Here is a 24,727-nt window from a genome sequence, read left to right on the forward strand (position 1 = left end):
ATAAAAGCATATTAAAAACATCTTATTTAAAACATCCTGTGGTGTCTGTTGTAACAATACAATTAATTAAAAGGATTAAAACCATAATAAGAAAAAAAACCTAACCTTTAGTTCTAAGGGCAGGAAAAGTGAAAAATACATTTTTAATGTTAGAAATAATTACCACAAAAATATCTTATTAAAAATCAACTGCTATCTCTTATTGTTCATCATTATTATTGCATTATTATTATTATTTTTAACACACTGCACACTGACAGCAAACGGCAACACAAGGACACAAATAATAATGGAACCTGAACTGCAGCAAAAGTAAACAGTTCATTAGATAGGCATTAAAAAGCATAAAAATACCCAGGGGCAGAGTTTAATGAGAGGCCCTGAAGTGACACTGCCAAAGCTTTTTCCTCCACTTTTCCACTCGGAAACCACACGGCTGGTGGCAAACCGTGAAGAGTAATTAATGATATTTAATTTATAAAGTGTGTTTCATTAAGTATTTCTCACCAGTGGGAAAATGTCTGGCTAGTTCTGATTTCGAGTTAATGGGACTTTAGTCAAAAACAATGTGGCTGCCTCAAATTGCCATTTAACCTTTTCTTTCTGCAGCTAATAATCTGCTGAAAATGTTTAAGGGGAATTCACGATTCAAGTGGGGTGGGGTGGGGTGGGGGGGATAAGCAAGAAAAAATAATAACATCATATTGCTGATTGCTGGAACAAAAAATAAAATCTAAAAAGCAAATGAGAAAAAGACTAGGACTAACAATGAATGGCATTAAATATAAAGAAATGTGATTGTTATTAGGGCTTTGTGTGCATGTGTCTTCTGTGTTTTGTGATGTTAAGCAACAATAGACAAAGCGTCATGTGTTTTTTTCTGAGTGCATCTAGTCTAGAGTAAAGTGCTGTAGTGGCTGAAGAAAGCAAAGACCTTTTCAAGCAGGCTCCAGTATCACAACAGTCTTAAATAATGCATCTCAACCTAGCAGGGGTCTAACACCATCCGCAAGCAGAAAGAATACTATTCACACATGCACGGGAAGATTTACATCCACCCGTACACACATAATGTTGTTTTTCTCTTTTAACATTGAGAAAATACATTGTAGAAGGTTGTGTACTTGTGTTTTTTTTTTTGTGCACTTGATAAAAAATCAGATAAAGGCAAAGTAATGATGGTTGCAGGAGGGTCTTTGTGCCTCTGTGATTTGTTCTTTAGTCTTTTGTAATATCACATCTGTCATATGGGTGATAGATGGACAGATGTGTTTGGTTTAGTGTGAGTCGCTTTGACATTTATGTTAGTCACTTGCGGTAAAAATCGCATGAGCTGTGCACAGCACATGGTCTGATATCAGCATGGCGTCTCTCATTAGCACACAGGTTCCTGGTGTGTGCTTTTAATTCACAAAGCATTGTGTACTCAAAAAACAAAGCATGGAGAAAAAGAAATCAGGACTAAAAAGAGGCCACACAGACTAAAATTACATGTTATTTTGATATATCAGTGTAGAGTGGAATATTGCTTTTTGTACTTAATAAATTTATAATTTATAATATAATTTATAATATATTTATTAAAAAAAAAAACTATTATGATATATCATATAAGCTAAATAATTTAATTACAAATCGCTGTGGCTAACTTCTAACAATTGTTGTAGATTACCATATCAAATGATTTTATTAAAATTACAAAAGTAATTTTCATAAATAAGTGTTTTAGATTTCCAATTTATTCTAATTAAAATAATTACAATTTAATTTAAATGCTATTTTATGTTTTCCTGAATGCTGTCATAGAACAGTTTTCATTATCGCTTTATAATTAAAGTAATATTTTTTCTTTAATAATCTAATATGTATTATAAAAAATATATATAATAAAACAAAAGTTATAAAAATTACTGTCCATAAAAGAAAGATAAATCTCTGTAATTATTAAGAAACACCATACATAAAATAAAAAAGGAAGGTTAAGGGGTAAAAAAAATTATAATTGTAATTTATAAAATGACGCCAAAAAAGTAGTCCGGAATAATATAACTAAACAACAGATATTTGTGTGAATGTCATGTTCAAAAAACCAAGTGCAGTCAATAAACCTAACGACCCACATACAGAGAGCGAGGGGAAAAGATTGCAAAAGAGCAAATTCAAGCAGCTTTGATTGAAGAATCGGCATATACTTCTTGAAGGCCGGGGAGTCGGGGAGTATTTCTTTAAGGCATAAGCGCCGATTAAACCCAATATTAAAATATGGAAGCAGTTCTAATGAAAAATCAAAGCCCGTTTCTCTGGCTGCTGAGCTTTTTCTCCCATTAATGCTGGGCCGGTACAGGCACTGGTAGAGCAGACCCCGGCTAGGCAAGAGTGGAGAAATCAATAGAGAAGAGCCGGTGGGGAGGGAGACTGCCGGAGCTGGCTCCCATCACAGCACTCTCCTCTGGCGTGCAGTGGGGAATGAAACGGGCCTCCCTGGGTCAGCACCACAGAAAAGGTGAGATTAGAGGAAATGGAGGAGGGATTTCTGAGGCACAAGATACCTGGCGAGCCAGGGACCAATCGCCCATTAGCCTGTGGCTACCTACATATGGTTCACTGAACCCTGCACAGAAAATAACTTCTTTTTTTGTAGTCTTTCTTCACTTCCCCTCATTCGTCTTTCTCTCTCCATCTAACTCTCTCTTTCTAAAAAATTTAAAAAAAGAAAAGATCTGTTTGTTTTGTTTTTTTCTTCTGAACTAAGTTCATCCCATATTTAGTATCTGATGTCTGTTCTGAGTGTTTTATCTAAGAACACTCCGAAGCAACCAGTCATAAAGAAAGCCGAAACTTATATGCTATTACTGTGTCGAATACACACGGGAATGAATTGCTACGCGCTGAATAATGCCTTGCTCGGTCTCTCCCTCTCCTCCTCGCAATGCGACTATTGTCTGGGATGAATGTTCATGTCATTAGCATTAAAATACCCAAACACACACAGCAGCTTAACCACATCATTAATTCTATACATGCATGTATATTTGTCACTGCCCTATGTGCACCAAATTCTAATGGAGATTTAAACAAAGGCCTCATCCACAGTCACAATGAAGAGCAGTCCTGTGAAATCAACTGCAACCATTCATCACAATAGAGCTCAAAGAGCTCAAGATGGAAGTTCAAGACAAGATATTTATCCCGTGGCCTCTGCTAATCCTTTATATATCTCTGTCGGACAGGAGATGATCTCGAAACTCATTTACTCATTATTTTTGTATGTGCATGTGTGGTAATTAATAAACATATTTAAATGATATAATTGACTAGTTTAACGAAGTAAAAATATTATAATTACATCATTGATTTATTTAATTAAAAAAAGTAAAAAAAAAAACTAAAAAAAAACATTGAGCTGTTATAATGCTTAATGCATTTCAAATAAATGATTTAATATAGAATAAAATTAAAACTAAATAACCCTGAATAAAAAGGCATATTTAAAATGAAAGATAAATAAAAGTACAATAATATTGCAAAAATGTACATGTTCAAATAAATTTTTTAGAAATAAAAATAAATCTTTAACAGCAGAACAACTTTTTCCCTGCATTTTGTAGAAAGAAATTAATTGAAAATGCATATATCAGAATATTATAAACTTGGACAACAATATAAAATTATTTAATCGCAATATAAAATTATTTAATATTTAAATGCAAGGAAACCTACTCTGTCTGTAAGCTCTTTATGTTTTAAAAAGTGTAATGTGACATTTAATTTCAGATTTGCCTAATTTTAATCAATGACTAAAAGCAAATTTCCACCCCAGGCTTTCACCATCATTTTAATTCCAGCCAAAATCCTCCCAGAAAAACCAAAATAACTCTCGTCCTCATTACTGAGAAAAACTAAGCAATAATTTACAGATTTCATATGCACTGTAAATATATCACTCCATTAAGGGTGACTACAAGTTGATGTCTGAGATGTCAAAATTTTCCCTCTCTCTTTTTTCAGGATGTGCGTTTTAAAAGGCAGCGGGGAAAAAACAAGCCAATGATTCATAATACATTTCATAAATACTTCATGATTTTTCATACTTAAGCTGGTCTGGCAAATCAAAAAATTTTTGTCACCCTTTTTCGTCCCTCATGTCAGTTCATCATTTTCCGGGGGTGTCACATGTCACTTTCACTTTACAGCAGCGATAGGAACAGGCCGAGAGAGGAGACAGCTCCGCTCTGTCTGATTATCCAGCCACTCTCAAACAGACAGACAGACACACACACACACACACACACACACACAAAGTGTTTGTCCTGAATTGGAAAAGCTCTACCTGATCTGTGTCACGGATAACTATGAAGACAAACAGGAGATTATCCATTAAAATAACCAATACACCACCAAAAACGTATCACAATTACCAACAAATTATTTAAGTTAAATATTACTAATTTTATGAAGATTTGTAGCTAAATTCTGCCAAAAATTGTTGCACATTACCACAGAAAATTATTTTATAAATATATTTTTTTATAAAAAATAGTATTTTTTTATAAATAAATAATCCTTTTATATATTTTTAATTTATTAATCTAATGAATATTTTTTGTTAACCTGAATGCATAGACCTAAAATCATCATCATCATCATCATCATCATCATCATCGTTTTATAATTATGTTTTTTTTATCTATTTATTCCATAAATTATCTAATATGTCCAAATATTACGCTATAAAATAATAATAATAATAATAATAATTCATTACATTTATATAGCGCTTTTCTAGGCACTCAAAGCGCTTACATTGTCAGTGGGTCTCTCCTCATCCACCACCAGTGTGCAGCATCCACCTGGATGATGCGACGGCAGCCATATTGCGCCAGAACGCCCACCACACACCAGCTTACTGGTGGAGAGGAGACAGAGTGATGAAGCCAATCAGCAGATATGGGGATTGTTAGGAGGCCATGATGGTCAGAGGCCAATGGGCGAATTTGGCCAGGATGCCGAGGTCACACCTCTACTCTTTTCGAAAGACATCCTGGGATTTTTAATGACCACAGAGAGTCAGGACCTCGGTTTAACGTCCCATCCGAAGGACGGTGCTTGTTGACAGTATAGTGTCCCCATCACTACACTGGGGCGCTAGGACCCACACAGACCACAGGGTGAGCACCCCCTGCTGGCCTCACTAGCACCTCTTCCAGCAGCAAACTAGTTTTCTCAGGAGGTCTCCCATCCAGGTACTGACCAGGCTCAGCCCTGCTTAGCTTCAGTGGGAAACCGGTCTTGGGCTCCAGGGAGATATGGCTGCCGGCATATAAAGCAATAGTTTAAGACTCACATAAACTATTGCTTTTTTTTCTTTTCTAGTTTGAGAAGAAAAAATTCTCCACTTCTTATTAAGTACATTGGCTCTTCATTCCCAGCCATGAAGGCTTGATTTTCTCCTTCGAGAGTGACACGGTCATTCACCTCATCATTGTCCCATCACTGCGATTAGAGCACGCGCCACAGCGCTGATCTCTGCAAAGCCACACAATCCCATCTCAGAGTACCAACCAATCCACAAGACGCCCTGCGAAAAACAACTCAGTGATAAAAGACGTGTTCAAAAGATGGATTTAGTCCCTTCTTAAATCGGTACCATCTCAGAAAAAGAATCCCATCAATCCGTGAGATTTCCATAATAAACACAGAAGGTTTGTAATCAGTGAGTGCGATTGGACTTGGGCATCATAGGAGGCTTGCTAAACTCAAAGGACACAATCTGTGTAACCTTCTAAGTACCATGAAACAATCAGACAACAGTCAAGAGTTTTTCCGAGTGCACATGCGCCTCTAATTTAAGGCGATTAAAAGTGTCGAACATCCAGGTCAAGTATGTCTGTCGTGCTTCTCTTTTCTGGAAGCTGCTGTAATAGATGACTTGGTTGGTAGAGTACAGAAACAAGTTTTGAGTTTTGATTCTGAAAGACTCAAAGCGCTTATTTGGAAAGCATGTTGTGTGTGTAAAACTTGATATAGCAAGTCTGCAGATGAGAAGAGCTCGACGATTAAAAGTTAACTTGGGGAAGTGCAACAAAGTTTAATTTGAAGTTATTGGATTTCATCAAGATGACTGACAAACCTGTGTTCAGTTCACTTATCCGACAAACCCCTGAAGGGATTTAACAAACTCCAACAACGTTTTATAGAATCTGTGACCTGGACCTTGACCGGTAATTTCATAATGTACAACTATCAGTTGACAAATTGTTAAAAGACTTTTTGATAAATGTCACAAATCATTCAATAGCATCCATTTACCCCTTGCGAGACAACTTTAACAAAATAACAAAGATGCCCACGAATCTGACATTTTTTACAACTAGGACAAATGTAATATTGGAAAACTAGGTCACATTGTACAATTTCACAAGCAAACTTCTCATACACTTAATATTAGACATATTACTACAGCTGCCTTTGATAAATCAGATTCAACTCGTGGTAATGGTCATGTTTTTATGTTTTTGGTCATTCTAAACAATCTTTAGACCTTACAAAATGGCTCAGAAGACAACTGAGGTCAGCCAACTCTGAGAAAACCCTGAAAATGTTTTCTTCAAGAACGACTAAATAAATATACAGCTAAAATATCTGTCCAACGAGGACAAAGCTTCTATTTAACTTAAAAACATTCTACATAATTCAGTATTTTAGTGTATTGACCTTAATATAAATTTTCTTTCAAGGTCATTTACACTTTCTTCACGACCACGACAGCTATACAAAATAATCTGCTCTGATAAACAAACTTTGAATTGATTCAATGCCAAACAATGATAACAAAAGACCTTCACCACTGCAAACATGGCTTAATAAATTCTTTATAGGGTTCTTGAATATCAAATGCTAACAGCTAGAGTCAGGAATGCAATTTACTTATTGCTTGCAGGAATTATTCAAGCAATTGTCGCGATTTTGAATAGGGACGTGGAATTTAAAATAAGATTATTGTCTGGTGACTGTTCAAAAATGATAACAGTAGCATTTAGAATCTACAGAACAATCAAGCAAGCTAAACAACATATTTTTTGGCTTAGGTGTTCAACCATGCTTCTCTCTCTGCATTAATATAACCAAAATATTCACATTCACAACTCCTAGCAAATACAAATAGAAAAACTAAATATTCTAATTTGCATTTCTTTTTCTGTAATCACATTTTGTTTAAAAAAACAAATCTAGTATAACTGCACATTCATAAATAATTATGCAAATGTGATAGCAGCTGCTAAAAGACTTGGTCTCTGAAGTCAGTCCGTTAAAAGAACAAGAAGCAAAGCAGAACACTTGAGCGAAAGTCTTTGAGTGTAGAAAGTTGGGAGAGACCTGGACTCAAACGTTCACCCGGACCCCAGCCCCTCTGCCTACAAGCTCTACTTGCCCTCCAAATGAGAAAACAAGTACCCCATCACCCAGGATATTCACAGCGTTTAATCTCCAGGTTCCTCAAAGGAAAGAAGTCAAAAAGAGACCAACGGTCTATCTATAGCTAAGAAAATGGCTTAGCAATTGCCTAAAAGCAGGGATGAGCAAGGATTTCTTCCTGATACCTTGAACAATATCGCCATCTGTCGTTCACAGAGAGAAATGTGTTAGAACCACTGATCTATATACTGTATATCTATAATATAGATCAGTGGTTAGAACCAGAAATTGAGTCTGATAATGCAGTTTAGCTAGGTTTATGGTCTTTGTATTGATGTGCATACCTGTCAACCCTCCAGTGTTTCCCGGGAATCTCCCATATTTTACCACTCTATCCCGCTATCACCCCATTTCAATATTTTTTCCCTATGTTTAATCTTTCAATAAACATAAAAAAATACCATTGGGTGTGTTTTATACGGTTGCTACATCAAAAACTATAGAATACATAAAAAGTCTTAAAAGAGACTTTAGGTATGTTCGCTTCCAGTAAAATGACCGTTATTTTTATGGGGCAAAAATTTTAAGGTTGTCCAGTTGCCAGATCTTGTATGAAACGCATCTTTCTCACATCTTTCTGGACAGATATAACTTTTCTTCAACAAAATGTTCTTCTTGCTTTAAACAGATATATTTTTTTCCCAATTGTTTTTATTAAATTACGCCTCCATTTCTTAATATTTTTTGACCAATCAAAACGCGACTAAAAGGCACTGACTTTTATGTTTGGCTTTGGCTGATTCAGCCAAGCACAAATAAGCTTTTACTTTTTGTTTCAATGCTTGTTTTTATATCTTTAGCACTCTCGCCTTTTTGCTAATATAAGGCCTCCGCGGGGGTTCTCGGCCTTAAGACCCTGCGCCCGCATTATCAAAATGAAGCCATCATGAAGCGAGCATACTTTCGGGATGTCCTTCTGATTTCTGCTTACTTTCTCTGGAAAAATGGCAGGGTTAAGAGGTCAGCCGGTCCCCGTCTGCTGCCGAACAGGAGGCGAGTGGGATGGAGTGAAGACTTCAAACCGCGGGTGAACGGGTGAGTGTGAGCGAGGGTAAAGAGAGAGAAGCTTCAGGGAGGCCAGAGGAGGGGAAGGGCAGGACAAGGCCTTGATTTCCCGTGGAAGCACAACAAAGCCTCTGCTTTTTTAGAGAAAGCAGCGATGGTCCTCTCCCTGACACCTCTTAGAAGTGTGTGTGTGTGTGCTCGCGTTGCGTGGCAGAGAGGATAAGCCATCCACGCATTTGCCACTTCTGAGGAGCCAGCTGAATCTCCCGGCTTTAGGACAAGTTTCTGGGGTTTGCCATCAACGGTGGCTTCAGGGGGATCTGTTCTTCAAATGCACGTAGACTCAAATCACCAAGGGTAAAAAGGACTTTCAGATCTCACTCTAAAAATACAAAAACATCTGTCCATTACTATTGTAAAAATGTTCATTCATGTTATATTCTCAATTTCATTGTTATTCCTATCAGAAAAAGTTTGATCTATTAAACTGAGTTTGGAAAGCACAAAACACATTTCAGGCAAATGACAACATCTTGCATATCCATGAATAGTTTGCATAGAAATATATCCAAAACACAAGGTGAAAGGCAAAGGAATGCAAACCATGAATGGTGCACTAAACCCAAACACAGCGGGTGTTAATTGCATGATAATTAAACACAGCAACAGTCAAGCAGGAGAAGCTAAAGATTAATCATTGGCCAATTAAATGCCCATGGTGAGGAACGTGAGGCCCCTCGGAGACGAAAGATCTCCACTGCGATCTGAGCTATCAGCACAGCGGCACAACATCAGATCACTGGCAAAAGATCCTTTTCAAAAATCTCCTCATTTATGTCAGCCTTTTTGGAATCGTTGTGGATGCCGTAGCCATCTGGTAATTGATATCAAGAGCACCTTGAGTTAGGTGCAGGTGCTGAGTTTGAAAGCAACTACTTCAGATGAAGAGAATTTGCTGCGTGCTGAGACTTCATATGGTGGCATCAGTGAATGGGGAGGATTGCAAAGAGAATAAAGGCCTGTTCACACCAAGCACAATGACTATAAAGATAACGATAAAGATATAGTTCTAAAAATCGTTCTCAATATTAAAGAATAGCGGAGTCCACACCACAACTATAACGATAAAGGCACAGAGAAACGATATCATTGGAATCACTTTCAGAACGTTTTTTTTTTTCTGATGAACGATAAAAACATTGCCAACCAATCAGAATCAATCCTGCTGTAATGAGCTCGAGAATTTAGAATCTAGAATTTAGAATTTAGTCTGCTTAGAATACACAGACAATATTGTTCGCTGGTGTGGACGCTAATATCGTTATCTTTATAGTGATATATACTATATGTGATTTATATCATATCATTTTCAAAAAGGACACATACATACTTATGTATGTAAGATATAAATATCTTTATTTATAAGATAAATTATACATATAATGCTATAATATCTAACTAAAATTATAATTAAATATAGTTATATACTTCACATGGAAGGATAGCATTCCATTTTTAATATGTAAATGTTTATAGTTCTGTGGAAGGATGACAAATGGTAAAATTAAAAATCGATTATTATTAAAAATCGATTTTAGTTAATTTATTGTGCCATCATGCCACATGACATATATAAACATATTTAGTTATTTAATTTATTTTATAGTTATTTTAGATCTATCAATATAATATATATAATATATATACCCACTAATGATAAATAAATAAATAAAAAATTATATATACATACACATACATACATAGAATTTTTATGTATGTATGCATTTGACTAAAGTGGCAGGACAACAAATGACCTTTTTAACCTTTTCAACAAATAACATTAAAAATATATACAGTACAGACAAAAAGTTTGGAAACATTACTATTTTTAATGTTTTTGAAAGAAGTTTCTTCTGCTCATCAAGCCTGCATTTATTTGATCAAAAATACAGAAAAAAAATGTAATATTGTGATATATTATTACAATTTAAAATAATTGTTTTTAAATTTATTATACTTTAAATGATCATTTATATCTGTGATGCAAAGCTGAATTTTTTATGATCATTATCACATGATCCTTTAGAAATTATTCTAATATGATGATTCATTATCAAAGTTGGAAACAGTTCTGCTGCTTAATATTTTTTCAGAACATGTGATACTTTTTTAGGATACTTTGATGAATAAAAAAAAAAAAAGAAAAAAAGAAGCTATGTTTTTAAAATAAAAATATTTTGTAATAACAATTTACACTACTGGTCAGTAATTTGGGGTCAGTAATTTTTTTTTTCTTTCTTTTTTTTTTAAATAAAATCAATACTTTTATTCAGCAAGGATGTGTTAAATTGATAAAAAGTGATAGTAAAGAAAATATATTATTAGAATATATATTATTAGAGTTTTTTTTTTTAAATGCAGTTCTTTTTAACCTTTTATTCATCAAATATATTAGACAGCAGAACTGTTTCCAACACTCATAATAAATCAGAATATTAGAATGATTTCTAAATGGTCATGTGATAGACTGGATGTTACATGTGACACTGAAGGCTGGAGTAATGATGCTGAAAATTCAGCTTTGCATCACAGGAATAATTTTTTTTTTTAAGTATATTCAAATAGAAAACTATTATTGTAAGTTGTAATAATATTTCACAATATTACATTTTTTTCTGTATTTTTGATCAAATAAATGCAGGCTTGATGAGCAGAAGAAACTTTTTTCAAAAACATTAAAAATAGTAATGTTTCCAAACTTTTGGTCTGTACTGTATATACTGAGATAAATCAGTATTCACAAAAATATGCATTATAAACATATATTCATATTATTACTGTAACGCATAAAGGTTTACTAGAAATATAGTATATTAACCTGCTCTCATAAACTATTAAAAAACACAAAGACAAGGCCAACCTCATATTCCAAATATTACAAATGTAAAGTTTATCGTGTTCAGTTTATCCTCTCCTTATCCAATATAACTTAACTGTGACCATCTCAGAGAAAACAAAAAGCTGTGTATTTTAATAGGACTATTATAGTACAGGAGTAAGAAAGACAAACGTGGTGATGTAAAACGAGTAAAGGAAAAATTTGGCTTGAGAGGGAAAAGCGCCTTGAGAGGTTTGATGTGTGTGGGGTGGATTCTTCACGGGCAGATAGTTATGAATAACTAAACAAGGACATCTGGCAAAAAATACAGCTCTGCTCTCATTGGCCCAAGTGGTAGTTGCAAAAACTACACTCTAAATTAACCACAGTGGAGATTTCAATAACCTTCAGCGGTTTTAGAGTTGAAGAACCAAGCTTCAGACCGTGTGTGTATGTGCACATGTTTATGTGAAGAAGAAAGTGGCCAATGAAAGTATTCACTCAATACTTGTGTGCTTTGTTTGGTATAAGGACGTTTTTAATACTCACAAAATCTTTCTCAAGTTTCTCCATCTCTTGCTTGTAGCTCTTCAGACGGCTGCTGTACATGCCTCGGCTCTGAATAGGGATCTCTCGAACCTCCAGGTCCATCTGCTCGAGCTAGAAACATCAATACAATTCATTGTAAACAATCAAACTATTTCACATAGCATTTTGATACAAAAACAATTAAACTGTCTAGCTTGTTTATTGTCAACTGGAGGCAGCGCAGAGGCATCGATTCAGACACCCGGCAAATCAAGTCATGTTAGGAGGCGCCGCTTCATTAAAACCTCATGCACGGTTGAGCTCTGACAACTACGACATGTGTCCGTGTCACACGTGAGCAAACCGGCGTGCACAAAAGGGCCCCCACTGATTTACACTGTCCAATCAACATGACATGATGGGACAATTTACATGCAACACACATCCCTCCTTTCGGCACCTGCCACAGCGCCTTCCTCCAATAATGGCGTGAAATGTGTCATGTGGTTTCACTTAAAAGCGCATTATGTGGATGTGATCACACCGTTAGTACCGAGCAGCCTTCAGCCAGATGAAGAGTGTCTCATGTCACTGGTGACATTGCAGGTGTTGTTTATGCAGGGGGGAAATTTTTCCAAATTCATTATTTAGAAAACGAGTGAGTGGAAATTACTGATCAAAGACCCACCAACTCTCTGACTTCTTCAAGCTGTTTGTCGACATTTAGAACCAGCTGTGTCTTCTCCTCTGAAAGAGAAAAAGAGGAAAACATATTGATCAGTGGATGGAGGAGATGTGCATCATGACAACAGCCCGACTCCCCCGCAACAACAAGGGAGCAAATAAAAACAGGCCTGTATTTGAAGATATATTTACACATTCTCAACGCACAAAGATCCATATTTGATGTGCCTTATTTTTTCACATGTAAACGCCTTTGTTATTTTCGTGAAGGAGCGCAGAGACGCCTCTTGGCAACTTAAAAGAGAAGAGAGATGTCAGCACCACCAAACTCTGCCATTCTGCCACCCACTCAGAACTACAATGACGTTCTATTGGTTTTTATCCACTGGTATGAGCCAGGCCAAAGTATAGAGCGTGCATGACTGAATTTCCCTTTCCTAATCTGCATCTGCATCACCTCCCTAATGTTTATTTGAAAGATGAAATACATACTGTACATCCTATCTAACTCACCAAGCATGTTAATGACGTTTTTTATAAAAATAAGAGAGGCTGTAATCTTGGGGGTGTGGTTGGGAACCACAAAGAATGCTAAAAATAACAACAATATTATAAATCTATCCTACTTTGTTTACTAGCATAATACACTATCATGCTACAAGAAGTTTTAGGCATTAGTGCGTTATAGTATTTGATTGAAAATAACTAAAGTAAATAATAAAATTTATTTTTAATTAAATATTTAATTAGTTTTGGGTTTAGATTATTATTATTAATTTTTTTTAAGAAATTAATAAATCAATTCAACAAGCATGCATTAAACTGATCAAAAGTTACAGTAAAGAAATGTATAATAATGTTACAAAAGATTTATATTTCAAATAAAAAAACGTTCTTTTCATCATAAAATGCTAAAAAAAAAATTAAGTATGTTTTCAAAAAAATATTAAGCAGAATTACTATTTTCAACATTGATAAAAATAAGAAATGTTTCTTGAGCACCAAATTAGCATTTGAAATTTCTGGTATTTCTGACATTGAAGACTGAAGTAGGTTAATGGCTGCTGAAAATTCAGCTTTGCTATCACAGGAATACATTATTTTTCCAAACATTTATATAAGTATAGAAAACGCTTATTTTAACTTGTAATAATTAATGAAAATAAATAAAAATTATAATTATATTTTTTTTCATTGTTTTTTTCATGAAACTATAGTCCCTAACTTAATATCTGTTACTAATCTTTATCACAAATCACATCTTTTTAATACGGATGAATTATTGTCTTAAACAATTAGCATCAGAACCAGAACTATTCATTTATAATATGAATTTTGTAATCATAGAAGCATGCTATAAATAAATAACCCTGTGAAAGAACATCCGTACATCTACTGATCAAACAAGACCAGTGAAGCACATCAAACCATGTCAAGCGATAGCACTAATCATGAAGAAAAAAAACATCAAGCAATATCAAACGGGAAGCTGTCAATAAGATGGACACTAAAGTGAACTTCTGTTTTGCCCTTTGGCTTTCCAATGTCTTTGGTGGTCATCAATCCATTTTTAAAATCTATGTGCAACCTCACAGCCCACACAGTGTAAACAGCCAGGGGCGATTCTCTACAAGGTGAGCAAACACTGGGGTCTCTCTATATTCACCCCTGGCATAGGACAGGTTGAAATATATATCTCACTATTGCAGAAGCATGGGGCTGTACAAGGTCAGGTGCTCTTTGGGCAAAGCGTTGCACTGAGAAAAGTTCGACTTGAAGATGCATTTTTGCATCTCTGCTCAATTTTTCATCAAGACTGATTGACAGCTCATTCTCTTTGTGCAAATCCACCTCAAAAAAACCCCATGCACATTCATGTTTAATGGACTAAGTCCTTGCATTATTTTTGAATTCATGTTTCACGACTACAAGTTTTGTGTTGTTCAACAAAACAAAACATCTTGGATATTCTCAAGTGAATGAATTTGGTCGGCTTGAGCGGGAAAAAATGGCCAAGGGCATCATATCTGTCCACTGGTTTTTATCAATGTCTCTACACATGTGACACTGTACAATGCCGTTAGAACAACAGCGTAAGCTGCTTTGTTGAAGCCATTGTTGGTCGCAAACAAATTTGTTTACCTAGGAAACAGAAAAAAATCAAAATAAAAAAGCTTTTTTTTTTTTAAGGCATAATTGAGATTTGAATTCAAGAGCTGAACTCCTCTGGCAACAGTGAGGAAGACTAGGCCATAACTAATGAGCATCCTTTTTTATGGCTTTGTTCATATTCAGTGGACTTATTTAAATACATTCAGCAGCTGGTGGCGGGCCGGTCTGATGACACAATGTTTGTTACTGCCAAACCCTGAAGAAGCAATTTAAGCTTCAACAATTCACCACATTACACATTCTCATTCTTTTCAATATGCTTAAATAATGCAAAGTAAAGCCTATTCGCTTTGCAATTGTTTGACAGTGCTCACTGCTGTACGGTTTTGAATAAGTGATTAATCCCTCTCCCCTTTTGTTGACGTACAATAGAAGCAAAGAGTGAGTACATCAGGTTATTATGAGACAGGTTTAATACTGACGGAAACATTAAAAGTCACCAGACTGCATGAAAGTTACCTTTCAATGCCTTTCGCTGACTTTTAGCTTCAATCCAGCAAAGTCAGAACAAGATCTTGAATTAATTTTATGTGATGAATTTTGAAATGAAACTGAGCTGCATTCCTAAAGTTCACAATGTGGGCAAAACAAAACATTATATCAACTTCAAAAGCATCCTAAAGAGACCATATCTAGCGATACCACACTTTTGCTTCCCTGAACAGTACTTCCCTCAACTCAAGCAACCACTGATATTTCTCTCAGGCCATAAGGCTTGTATCAGACATCTCAGGGATTTCAAACAAATACAATACATTTTACAATGTACAAATGTTGTCTCTTTTAATTTGTTATGTAAACTCAATAAATAAATTAACAGAAATAATAATGAAACATTTGTAACCCTGGACCAGAAAACAAGTCATAACACTGGTATATTTGTAGCAATAGCCAACATACACTGTATGAGTCAAAATTATAGATTTTTCTTTTATGCCAAAAATCATTATGATATTAAGTAAAGATCATGTTCCACAAATATATTTTGTAAATGTCCTACTGTAAATATATCACAAATTTATTATCATTAGTAATATGCATTGCTAAGTACTTCATTTGCACTAATTTAAAGGCAATTTTCTCAATATTTTGATTTTTTTTAGCATCCTCAGATTCCAGATTTTCAAATAGTTGTATCTCGGACAAATATTGTCCTTTCCTAATAAACCATACAATGTAAAACTTATTTATTCAGCTTTCAGATTTACAATCTTTTTTTTTATGTCCCTTATGACTCGTTTTTTTATGAAAATATAAGCCATTTAGCGATATATAAACAAGTCAACACATACTGTAAGTCAGGAAAGAGGTTTAAAAAGGCCATAATTGCACAGCAGGACAATGTACACTAATGTTTAAAGGTTTGAGACCAAAAGACCACTAAGAAATGAATTAGTAAAATTAAAAACTTAATGATTTTATTTAACAAGAAAACATTAAATTAATCAAAAGTGACAGTCTGAACTTTCTATTGATTTCTATTTATTCCTGGAAAAAACTGGTGTTAACTAAAATATTAAGAACTGATTTAAGCATTAATACTATAAAAAATGTTTGAGCACCAAATTAGCATATTAGAATGATCTCTGAAGGATCATGTGAAACATAAGACTGGAGTAATGGCTGTTAAAAAAAATCAGCTTTACAGAACAGGAATAAATGACATTTTAAAATGCATCAAAATAGAAAGAGGTTTTAAAATTGCAATACGATTCAGCCACATAACATCAGACAGACCCTAAGAGCATATACAGTAACATATTTCTTATGGCCTTATGGGACACTGTTATGACTGGAAAAGAAAATCCTTTATGAACACATGTTTGATTATATATTGTAATAAGTTTATTTTTAGACCCTAGTGTTCTCTCACCTATCCAACATCACACTCATCTCATAGCATCGTCCCCATGGTAACGTATTTGTCTGGTTTGAATAATTAAATGCACATAAGTAAACTAATGACAACTTGCAGTCATAAAGGGTCCCGGCTGGAGCTCATTTTTAATCATTCAGTCCGAGTTTAGAATAGAAATCTTGTCAAACTGCCTCTGTGTGCATCTATGTGGATCAGTATACAGCACCGCTGACCTAGTAAAGGGGGATACAACAGGGGTCCACGACCTCTAGGGGCTCCTTGGCGCTACTGCAGGGGACCACCTGGATTTTCAGAAGCCATTACTCCACTCTTCAGTGTCACATTATCCTTCACAAATAATTCTAATATGCTGATTTTTTTTTCTCAATTATTGATTCTTATCAGTTTTTAATATTTATTATTATCAATGTTTAACACAGTTTTTGCTACTTAATATTTTTGAGGAAACTGTGATACATTTTTTCAGGAATCTTTGATTAATAGAAAGTTCAATGAAAGAGTCAGTTATCTGAAATCGGTAGAAATCTTTTGTAAAATTATTAAGGTCTTCACTGTCATTGTTGATGATTTTAATGTGTACTTAGTGAATAGAATGCCAGGCTTGACATGCAACACTAATTCTTACACAATATGTCACTGAGGGTCCCTGTCCCATCTCTCAATCCTTGGCCTGAAATGTATAAAAGATTTCTAACCTATTGTGTCCAAGTCTTTAAGTCTGACTTTAAGTCTGAAAATAAGTTGTTGTTGTGTTAGGTTCATAACAGCAGCTTGTCAAATTAGGACCTTGCACCTCTGTCTCACTGTATGCTGTGTATCCTTTAAGCCGTTGAATGCTGAGAGCTCCAAACTACAATTTTTCTCTTCTTCAGCCAACTCTTTAACTCCAGCAAATACATCATGACATCTAAGATCCATGTTACTGTCACCCAAATCCTGTTTCCTCAGACAGAACTTAAGACTCATCTGACACACTGGATATCTGACACCATGACCCTCAAAACATCTCATTTGACAAATGTTATGGGACGTTTCTAAATAATATACCGAGCAGACACACCATCAGCATGAATGAATCATTAAATGTGTTGTTTATTTCTTCCTGACATTAATGTTTTGCTAGTACTAGCTCATTTACCAGCCACTTACCACCGGCTAATTTGGGTATTCTTCCAATTTTGTTGGTTATATCCGCAGTGAGGGTGCCAAAGTCCTGCTCGTACGTTTCAAAATCCGAAGACATGTTGTATTTTTGTTTTAAAAGATTAAAAGAGGGATGAACTGGGCTGCGCTACACACTGTTGCTTGTGTCTTCTTGTTATTGATGTCTGCGTCACTTCCGGTTGTTGCCACGGGAATTCGTTCACGACTCACGAGCTCTTCCTCTCAATGGTTCCGCTGTGGTGTAATTCGCGCGTGTATTTGTATTATCTTTCTCGCCGAATCGTGCTCTTGTTGTCTAAAAAAAGATTTCGCTTCTGACAATATCACGGGCGTAAAATAACAAGTTCATCGATTCATATTAAGCGTGGCTGTCAGTTTTACCTGGACTCTGATCGCACCACGGAAAATCGAGGTAACGTTGTTAACGACACATTTTTCATTTTCAAAACCGTCTCTTTAGTAATCAAAGCTATATATATTGATGTCATCATAATGAAAGATACAACACTTCATATACGTCTCTATTAGTAACATTGACCTTTATCGAGGCGTATGTCATTGATTTAATGTCTGTAATCAAATGGATTGGTCATTATAGAGATAAAGCTCATGTCTACAGTTAATCTGTTTTCTTCAGTATTTGAATGCAATATATATGTAGAATTAAATTGAATAGACTCTGAAATGATCTAAACGGGATTTTGAGTAATAGAGAGCCGGTTCAGTTCATGCAGACTGACAACATCTTGATAGAGTTTCTGAGTTTCTTCTGGTGCTGAACATGTCAGAAATCTTCATCCGCAATACAAAGCTAATAAGACACAGAATCAGATCAAATAAGTTTAACCTGAATGATGTAATATAGGAGCATAGAATCCAGCTTTGGGTGTGCCATGAGAACAGGAGGGGTGCAGCCACAGAAGAACTATAATTTACATGTAACATTAACCCCTGCATAGTCCTGATTTCTCTTTAAACCTGCTTTATGTTATAATGACATTACTAAACAAACTGGGCTTAGTATTTAGACATAGAACAAGTGATGTAGGACACAAATGGTTAACCATAGTATGATTGCATTTTTGTGTTGTGAAGAAAATTAGTTACAGTGTAGCTGCAATGTCATCACATAAGATAGATAGATAGATAGATAGATAGATAGATAGATAGATAGATAGATAGATAGATAGATAGATAGATAGATCTATGCAGATCCCATATTAATTTGTCATGTTATACAGAAATAAATTGGAACGAAAGTTAACTGTGGTGTTTTGATTTAAGTTATGGTTAGCATGTTAACATTTTGTGTGAGGTGAGTCATTTGGATTCTGTTTTTCTCTTTCATGTTCCTTGTTTCCTCCACCTCTCTTCTCTTCAGATGGATGGCTTGGCTTTAGCTCGAGGATAGAGCGATCATAGGATTAGTTCAGAAGGATGCCACACGCTGACAGAGTCTGGAGCTTTAAGAAACGGCTGGCCCCTGTGTCTGTTGACGTAGCAGATCGCTGGTTGTTTCGGAAAAGACAGAAAAGATGCCCTTTGACCTCTTTAAGTCACTGCAGTAAACATAGACAACACGCCTGACGACCTCATCTGTAGCATCGAAGGCCTTAAAGACACTGAAATCCGCCAAAACAATGAATATTCTGTCTGCTGTAATTGTGTTTGAGAACCTCCATGAGGTCAAGAGGCTGTTCCACTGGGGTCCGATCATCGCTCTGACGGTCATCGGCGTGTGCTCCTCCATGGCCATACTGGACTCCATCATCTGGTACTGGCCACTGGACACCACAGGAGGGAGCATCAACTTCATCATGCTCATTAACTGGACTGTCCTCATTCTTTACAACTACTTTAATGCCATGTTTGTAGGCCCTGGTTACATTCCACTGGAGTGGAAACCGGTAAGTCTGTTTTGGGCTGTTTTCATAAGGTTGCAATTTTTCTGTTTTTGACATTAGTTTCTTATTCTCACCAAGGCTGCATTTATTTGATCAAAAAAATACATTATTAGTATTATTTTTACAATATTATATTACTAAAGTTACAATTTAAATTAATTGTATTATATATTACATTTAAAGATTTGGTGCTGATTAACATTTTTGTAAAAAAAAAAAAAAAAAAAAAAAGTAATAAATATTTTTTAATATTATATAAGTCTTTAATGTCTCTTTTAATTAATTTAATGCATCCATGCTGAATAAAGTATTAATTTCTTTTCAAAATATTAATTTAAGTATTAATTTAACTTACCCCAAATTTACCCCAACATACAAATATTTTAAAGCATGTTTCTGTTGTATGATATTGTCTGTTTTCTAAAGGTGTCTGCAATCAACATGTCTAATATGACTTATGTTGTTGTTTGTGTTTTCTAACAGGAGAATCAACAAGATATTATGTACTTACAGTTCTGTAGATTGTGCCAAGGCTATAAAGCCCCAAGGTCACATCACTGTCGCAAATGTAACAGGTAGATTTGTAAAAAAAAACAAAAAAAAAAAAACAGGCTAGTTTCTATTAATATGCATGCATTTTAAAGCTGAAGTGTATCATTAAAAAAAAAATACTGTTTCTTTCCCATTCCAATTTAATATGCTAAGACAGTTAAAAATGCAATCTAAACCAACCAAACTCAGCAACTTTGGCTCAACCAATAGTGCCAGTTTGGGGCGGGATTATTATTGTTATTTGATACATCTTTTTGAAAAATATTTTGATTACAGTAAAGGTGCATGAATTACAGACTTCAGCTTTAAAGGGGATAGTTTAGCCAAAAATAACAATTCTGTTCATGGTGTTTCAAACCTGTAGACTACAACATTCAGTGTGTAAATGATGACTCTTTATAATTAATATAAAGCGGTTTCTTCCCTCAGGTGTGTGATGAAGATGGATCACCATTGTCCCTGGATCAACAACTGCTGTGGTCACATGAATCATGCGTACTTCACTAGCTTCCTCCTGCTTGCTCCACTGGGCTGCACACACGCCGCGCTAATATTTATCATGACCATGTACACTCAACTTTATGATCGGGTAAGTGTTTTCTCACATTATTTCTTCTAATTAAATCTAATAACATGCGATAGCTGTTGCACGGACACATAATGTACGCGTAATTTAAAATGTAAATATTTCTTCAGGAATGGCTAGGCTAAGCTAAGATGAGCTTCTGTTGAAATGTTCGTACATTTTGTGACTAATGCCCGTTGTTGTTGTGTTGATGTGCTGCCCATTTTCTTGGTTTTAGATCTCATTTGGCTGGAGCACAGTGAAGATTGACATGAGCGCTGCTCGACACATCCACCATCCCATCATGCCTTTCAGCATTGCAGCATTTGCAGCCACCCTCTTTGCACTGGGACTGGCACTGGGCACCACTATTGCTGTTGGGATGTTGTTTTTTATTCAGGTAGGACATGACTGCACTTCCTTTCTTCTCTTCTTTAAATTCTTTTACAAAAAAAGGTCTGTTTAATCCATAGCTTGCTATATAAGTGAATTTTGATCAGAAATGTTATTTTCTTTTAGATGAAGGTGATTCTACGAAACAAAACCTCAATAGAAGCATGGATTGAGGAGAAAGTAAGCTTGTTTACAGTATGCTTATCACCTAAATGAGGTGAACTAATCCAGTATTTCTCCTCTAATCCAATAAACAGCAACACTCTTTCAGGAGTAGTCCTTTAAAGACCTTCTTGAACTATGAGCACATTTAGTGTCATCGACATCTAAAAACATAGAGGTACTAAATTTATTTTTAATTGACCAGTCCCTCAAGTTCAAGGATCTAGACAGCTGGAAATCAATATACACTCCGGTTCAAAAGTTTGGGGTCGTTTAGATTTAAAATATATATATATATTTTGAAAGAAGTCGGTTTTTGTCACCTAGACAGCATTTATATGATCCAAACTACAGTAAAAAAAAAAAAAACTGTAATTTTGTGAAGTATTATTACAGTTAAATTTAGTTTTTAATATTTAATAATACTTTTTTCAAGATTCTTTGATGAATAAAAGTTCAAGAGAACACCATTTATTTGAAATCGTTTAAGATTTTGAAAGTCTTTAGTGCATAAATGATCATTAAGTATTAATTTCTTTCCACATTTTAGAGAGTAGTGTAGTCATGCAGAATTTATGTTTAAATAATTTTGGGTAACACTTTATTTTAAGGTGTCGTTGTTAAACGTTACATGCACTTACTATTCTAATAATAATAAATTATGCATAATTACATGCAACTAATCCTAAACCAAACTCAAATCCTAATCCTAACCATATAATAAGTACATGTAGTTAATTAAAATTACTCAGTACTTATATGTATAATTACACTGTAACAAGGACACCTTAAAATAAAGTGTTTTTGGACATTTCGAAATTTCCTTGAATTGTTACTGAAATGAATTGTCCTGCAGTAAAACATTAATTTTGAAAAAATTATGTATGTGTGATATTTCAGTTATACAGTATTAAACTTCGTAAAGTAATAATAATTACAAAGTAATAAAATAATAGCAAAATGTAGCTTATATAGTAGGTTAAAATAGAGTAAAAAAAAATGCATGTTGACTCTCCAAATGCACATGTACAGTGTAAACATTCAAATCATATATTTATTGGGTCTTTGTGGCTAGATGAGACCTTATGGACGCATAGAACAAAAGACCACCACTGAATTCAGTAAGTCATGTTGGTATTATTATTACATTTAAGCAATAATATCTGTGTTCCCAGGCCAAAGACAGAATCCAGTACTACCAAACAGGTGAAGACTTCATCTTCCCCTATGATCTGGGCAGTCGATGGGAGAACTTCAAGCAGGTGTTCACCTGGTCCGGGACCCCCATAGGAGATGGAATCGAATGGCCTGTTCATGAGAAGTGTAACCAGTACACTCTAACCGTATGTATTCAACATAATAATGCGTATAACAGATCATTCTCTAGGTATTATATATCAGTCTAATACAGCTCTATAGCTCAGTTTGTAATGATACATTTGGTTCCCGTTTATTCAGATTGAGCAGCTGAAGCAAAAACATGATAAACGTCAGAGGAGTGTGAGTATTGCCTTCATCACTTTTAAACACTAGAGGACAGTATTTACCAAAGGACTGACACAATGGTGTCCCTCTATTTAAACAGGTGGAGTACAGAGTGGTGGAGGACTACAATGGCGCTTGTTGCCCTTTGGGAAAGGGACTAAACACTTTCTTTAGAACACCTTGTACAGAGGAACCCAGGATCAAACTCACAAAGGGGGAGACCATCTTTGCTACAAGAGGAACAAAGTGAGTCTTCTCTTTTAGTATATAATATAATGTTTGGGGTCAGTAAGACTTATTTCTAACAAAATAAATTATTTTATTCAGCAAGGAAGCATAAAAAATGGATCAAAAGTAACAGTAAAGACATGTTACAGAAAGTTATGTTTCAAATAAATGCTGTTATTTTGAACTTTCCGTTTATCAGTGAATCCCAAAAAAAGTACCACTGTTTCCACAAAAAAAAAAAAAAATATATATATATATATATATATATATATATATAGAAAAAATTATTATTCGAGAAATATATATATATATATATATATATATATATATATATATATATATATATATATATATTTCTCGAATAATAATAATAATAATGTTTCTTAAGCTGAAAATCTGAATATTAAAATGATTTCTGAAAGATCAAAAATAATGGAGTAAAGACTGCTTAAAAAATCAGCTTTGTCATTACAGGAATATGAAAAAACAATTTTTTACAACATATTAAGATAAAATAAAAAGTTAACTTAAATTGTGATAATATTTCAAAATAATACTGTTTATACTGTATGATGTACATTGATGAACATAAAGCATTTATTTTTTTCATCTTACTGACCCCAAACAATTGTACAGTAATGTAACATTTTTAGGTAATGATGTTTAGGAGGGAAAAATGTTCTTTTTAATTAACAGGTGGTGGATGTATGGAGACAAAGTTTTGAATGAGGAACAGGCTAATGGTAAAGTTTCCAATATGCTATATATGATCAAATTCAGTAATTATTAAAGTTTCATAAATCTGATGTTTTAAATCATATCTCTTTCTATAGTTGGAGTTCGAATTAGAGGATGGTTTCCACGGCGATGTGTTGAAAAGTGTCATTATGACTCGGCGAATAATTTGGCAAGTGAAGAAAAGAAAGAGCAATGATACAGAACTCTAGATATTTCAGAGCTCGCTTTGAAAAGAGGACCGAATATTAGGGCCTGAACCCTGCTGAGATGCACATTTCTTTCTGATACTTTTGTAAAGATGTTCAATGGCACCAGCGCTAAGTGTTGAAGCAAACTGATAGTGACAGACGCCTCAAAGTTATTAACATGCATTACTTAATAGCGTTTCATTTTCAAGGAGCAGCTGCCAGAGAAACTGTCAGATGAGAAAGAAAAAGGGGTTTTGTTAAAATGGGATTGGGGCATGTGGCAGCATATTCTTTAAAAGGGGTTATTAAGATGTCTACTTGAAACTTATTTCTTCTTCTTGCCTTTCTCTTACTCGCTTGCTCTCTCTCGTTTATTGATGCCCACACTGATTATGCAAAGCCTTTTTTCCAGTTGTACCAAGGTCTTTGTCATGCAAATTGTCTGAATTGTTTATATAAATGAAACGACAATTCGGTTTTATTTTTGACGGCTTACTTTTTTGTAAAACTGATGTCAACCTCGCTGAAGTTCTCAGAGACAAATAATCAGCCGTGATCTGTATAGTAATTTCGTAATTTCATTTTCTTCGTATTTTTAATGGAAAGCAACCACAAAATTAGTTTCTACTCAACAAAGCACCTATGTATACATAATTGTTGTTGGGTTTTTTTATTGATGTATTGGCATTAATGTTTTACATTTTCTTGCTTGGGACAAAAAAAAAA

At 34.7% G+C, this 24,727-nt stretch overlaps 2 protein-coding genes across 5 annotated transcripts in view; one reads left to right on the forward strand and one right to left on the reverse strand.

The window, feature by feature from the left end:
• Window positions 1-17,979, reverse strand: part of LOC132121593 (vesicle transport through interaction with t-SNAREs homolog 1A-like) — a 130,569-nt gene extending 112,590 nt beyond the window's left edge. For all 4 annotated transcript variants that reach the window (XM_059531151.1, XM_059531153.1, XM_059531150.1 and 1 more), the window contains exons 1-3: window positions 17,772-17,979; window positions 12,576-12,634; window positions 11,909-12,019 (exon numbers count right to left, since the gene is read on the reverse strand). In XM_059531151.1, the coding sequence (XP_059387134.1) occupies window positions 11,909-12,019; window positions 12,576-12,634; window positions 17,772-17,865 (264 nt within the window). In that variant the 5' untranslated portion in view covers window positions 17,866-17,979. The remainder of the gene's footprint in view (window positions 1-11,908; window positions 12,020-12,575; window positions 12,635-17,771) is intronic.
• A 4-nt stretch (window positions 17,980-17,983) lies between these two features.
• LOC132121592 (palmitoyltransferase ZDHHC6) lies at window positions 17,984-24,536 on the forward strand. Its single transcript, XM_059531148.1, has 11 exons — window positions 17,984-18,198; window positions 19,168-19,693; window positions 20,174-20,265; window positions 20,672-20,831; window positions 21,046-21,207; window positions 21,327-21,380; window positions 22,538-22,705; window positions 22,821-22,862; window positions 22,948-23,093; window positions 23,772-23,818; window positions 23,909-24,536. Exons 2-11 carry the CDS (start codon window positions 19,427-19,429, stop codon window positions 24,007-24,009), a joined length of 1,239 nt encoding a protein of 412 aa, XP_059387131.1. The 5' UTR covers window positions 17,984-18,198; window positions 19,168-19,426; the 3' UTR covers window positions 24,010-24,536.
• The last annotated feature ends 191 nt before the right edge of the window (window positions 24,537-24,727 follow it).

This window comes from Carassius carassius, chromosome 39 (assembly GCF_963082965.1).
Source record: "Carassius carassius chromosome 39, fCarCar2.1, whole genome shotgun sequence".
NCBI classification, from domain to species: Eukaryota; Metazoa; Chordata; class Actinopteri; order Cypriniformes; family Cyprinidae; genus Carassius; species Carassius carassius.

Bases quoted from the DNA above. Each gene is read 5' to 3' on its own strand.
- LOC132121592 (XM_059531148.1), top strand. From the start codon at position 19,427: ATGAATATTCTGTCTGCTGTAATTGTGTTTGAGAACCTCCATGAGGTC. The intron at 21,381-22,537 runs GTAAGCTTGTTT...CTGTGTTCCCAG, and splicing joins AAGCATGGATTGAGGAGAAA to GCCAAAGACAGAATCCAGTA. The intron at 22,706-22,820 runs GTATGTATTCAA...CCGTTTATTCAG, and splicing joins GTAACCAGTACACTCTAACC to ATTGAGCAGCTGAAGCAAAA.